General features: G+C 37.7%; 1 protein-coding gene across 2 annotated transcripts in view; it reads right to left on the bottom strand.

Annotated features, from left to right (window-relative positions):
- The window catches only part of LOC105132220 (uncharacterized), a 4,885-nt gene extending 3,077 nt beyond the window's left edge, over nt 1–1,808 (bottom strand). For both annotated transcript variants that reach the window (XR_843555.1, XM_011035569.1), the window contains exon 1: nt 1,325–1,808. Coding sequence is in view for 1 of the 2 variants with exons in the window: in XM_011035569.1 (XP_011033871.1) it covers nt 1,325–1,694 (370 nt within the window). In the remaining variant the exon portion in view is untranslated. The remainder of the gene's footprint in view (nt 1–1,324) is intronic.
- Nucleotides 1,809–3,144: the final 1,336 nt, after the last annotated feature.

The raw sequence follows: 3,144 nt of genomic DNA, 5'->3' as shown, positions 1-3,144 counted from the left end.
ATTCATGAGCTTAGACTGCCCAGTAGAGGTGGTCTCAAGAGTTCAAACTCATGGATTTTGTCTGTGGAATAATCAAACACCAGGTAAATTGAGGAGGAATTATAGAAAATGTCGAGCAAAACCCTTTTTACTTGATAAATAATATGCAAATTTTCAACTAACTATAAAGAAATGAAGTGTCTTGCCTAAAGTAAATTGTTGATGGCTTGTTGGGAATGGATGGCACTTCATTCTACTGATGACATGTTCAAAAGACAGCCATGCATTTTATGGTCTCTGCTGCAATTTGCAAAAAGTTACAAGTAATGCAGCACCCATGAAGCTGGTTACCCAGGTCGATAGAGAACTACAAAATAATTACTCCCATCTTCGCTCTCTTTCATCTAAGCTAGAAAATTGTATTTCAGGAAGCAACCAAGTAGCCCAACTCAACCGGAGATGGAAGAGATAAGAAGTCAAAACTCACAACTACGTAACTGGATTGTGCGTGCTTAGCCACAGTTGACCACAATTCTTCTCTTCTATATGATTCATGTAGTAACTACATGGATATCAAGAACCTTGAGAACTGCTAGGGGAGAGAAGGCCAATTTCAGCAAGTGAGCAAGCAGCCCACCATGATAAAAGAGGCCAAGTTCGGCAACTTACATCCAGACCCATTTGGCAGGAAACGATCACACAGCATAAGAAACAAGAATCTAAAAACTAGCCACAAATATCCAGAATACAAAACACGGTAAACAGAACTAACCATAAATTTCAGCAAAACATGGAAACTTAAAAAGCTTCCTCCATTCTTTTGGAAGGAAATCGGTGACATCTCTCTATTCCAATTATGTTTAAACCATAACACAGCAGCAGACCTATACCGGTCTTTTAGCAAGTACCCAACAACAGTACCTTCCACAAATTCTCTTCCCCAAAAAAGGGTTCATAAGTGCCAAAATAACACCCTCATCACAAGATTCCCTCATTACCACACCAACTCACATACCCCCGTTCTCTTTCTAAACCCACCACACACACACTCGAACACACATATCAAGATCTCAACTGAAGCATCATTTCATAGGTCCCACGTTCACAGAACCTGTACTAAAAACCACCCGACTTTCTCTAGCATTGAAACAGACAACACAAAAAACAACATATAAATACACCGAAGATCCAAACTTAAAACCTAAAACAAGAACAAAAACCAATTAAGCTCAAAAGGCTATCTATAAAAATGTCAAGTTTCTCACCAAGATTCAAACTTTGAGCACAAAAAACACTTTAGCTCAAAAGGGAATAAATAAATTTGACGAACTTCTCCGTTCCTTACCTAAATTCTCCAGCTCAAACTTGGCCTTGCTCACTGGCTTTATTTTCTTTTGCTTCACAACTGAGAAATCAATCACCGGAGGAGATGGTGCGGGAGCCGCAGACGAAATCGGCTTCGGAGACAAAGCCATGGTGACACACCCGTCTGGACCATACTTTCTAGGCCTCCCTCTCTTCTTCTTCAATGGCATAGTCGCCGCCGCGGAAGACGGGAGGGGAGGTGGAGCTTGCGGCGGAGCAGGTGGCGCAGATCCAGTTGTTGAATTCGGGTTGCTGTCGGACCTAGGAGCGATTTGGTAATTTGAAGGAGCATCGGATGCCACCACTGTAACCCCCCCGCCACCACTAGGACTACTCACAGTTGTTTCCATGCTTAAACCCTTTAAAAGAGATTTTTCTTTTATGAAAGTCTTTCCTAAAAACTCATTTTGATTTTGAGCTCAAATCATCTCAAAATATTATAAAAGTTCAGATTTTTATTGAAAATTAAACCTAAAAAAATCATCCTTTTCAATAGGAAAAAAACAAGCTCCAAGATTTAAAACCCAGAAAGGAACAAAAAATGAAAGGAAAGCTGAGTATGAGGTAGAAGAGAGAGCTTTTTACAGGAGAAATTAATCTTGAAAGAGAAAAGAAAAAAAATCGCACTTTTTTTAGCTTAATTTTTTAGATTAGAGAGCTCAGGTTAAGCAGAAACAGAACTTAACTGAGGTTTTAAGACAAAAAAAGCACAAGGAAAAGAAAAATTGTGTTATAAATTTTTATTCTTTTTTAGGAGTAAAGAGAGCGAGGAGAGGAGAAGGAAAGATTGGATTTAAGCTGCGAAAGTGAATTTTGATTTTTGAATTAGTGGGAGTGGTTTGGATTGGAAACTGGTTTTTTTTTTTCCTCTCTGTAATAAAAATAATAGAAAAGTTTGTTTTGTTTTTTAGTTCTTGTTGGGCCAATTTAGTTCTTAACCTTCCTCTGTCTGTCCGAAATATGATTATAAAAACAATAATAAAAATTAAAAATTGCAATTTGAAAGAATTTAATAACAAAAAAGAAAGGTGGCATTGATGGATATAAATGTGCGTGCGCGCGTAATGATCATCGTAGAATTGTATTTTATGATAGATTATAAAAGATATTGATGTTTTGGTTGGAATCTGGTGGAAAAATAAAGAAATAAATAAATAAAATAAAGTGGAAACTGGGAGGGGTTTTCCTTTCTCTTTCTCCATCTTCTCTTTTCATTATTTTTTTCTATTTTCGACAGAGAAAGGGACAAGGGATGGTATTATTGCCATCATTTTATTAGCAGTTTTCCTCTCTTTTGTTTAATTTTGAGTGAATGGCAAGTTAAATTAGGGTGCCAGGGATATTTAAAAAAAGAAATTGTCTAGAAAAGGGAAAAAGGAGATTGGCTCAAGGCAAACATGTCCTTATTTTTTATGGGGCCTGGTAAGCTTTTATCGGATACAGGCAAAAACATGAAAAATGGCTTCATCGATGGAAAAGGAGAGAGCACAGTGATGCAAACCTTTGCTTATGCAAAATGGCGTTCATTCTCTTGCTCTTGTATTGTTCCCTTTGCCTGTCCATGATGATGCTGCCGTGAAAAGGATTGATGATGAAAGCTGTTCTCATGGATTGGCCATGCATCCTGGTGAATGGGGAGTGCGCAGCTAGATCTTCAACTGCTTACTCATTTGCCTCTCTCTTTTTTCAGCTGGACCCTACTTCAAAATCAAATAATAAGCAAAACTCTCTTCTTCTTCTTTTAATTTTAGGGTTCTTTTCTTTTTATTCTATGAGTGTGTGATGTTCCAGTTTTCGAAG

The sequence above is a fragment of the Populus euphratica genome, unplaced genomic scaffold, assembly GCF_000495115.2.
Source record: "Populus euphratica unplaced genomic scaffold, PopEup_1.0 scaffold39.1, whole genome shotgun sequence".
Taxonomy (NCBI): domain Eukaryota; kingdom Viridiplantae; phylum Streptophyta; class Magnoliopsida; order Malpighiales; family Salicaceae; genus Populus; species Populus euphratica.
The sequence above is the reverse complement of the archived record's forward strand: the minus strand, read 5'-3'. Positions and strand labels throughout refer to the sequence as shown.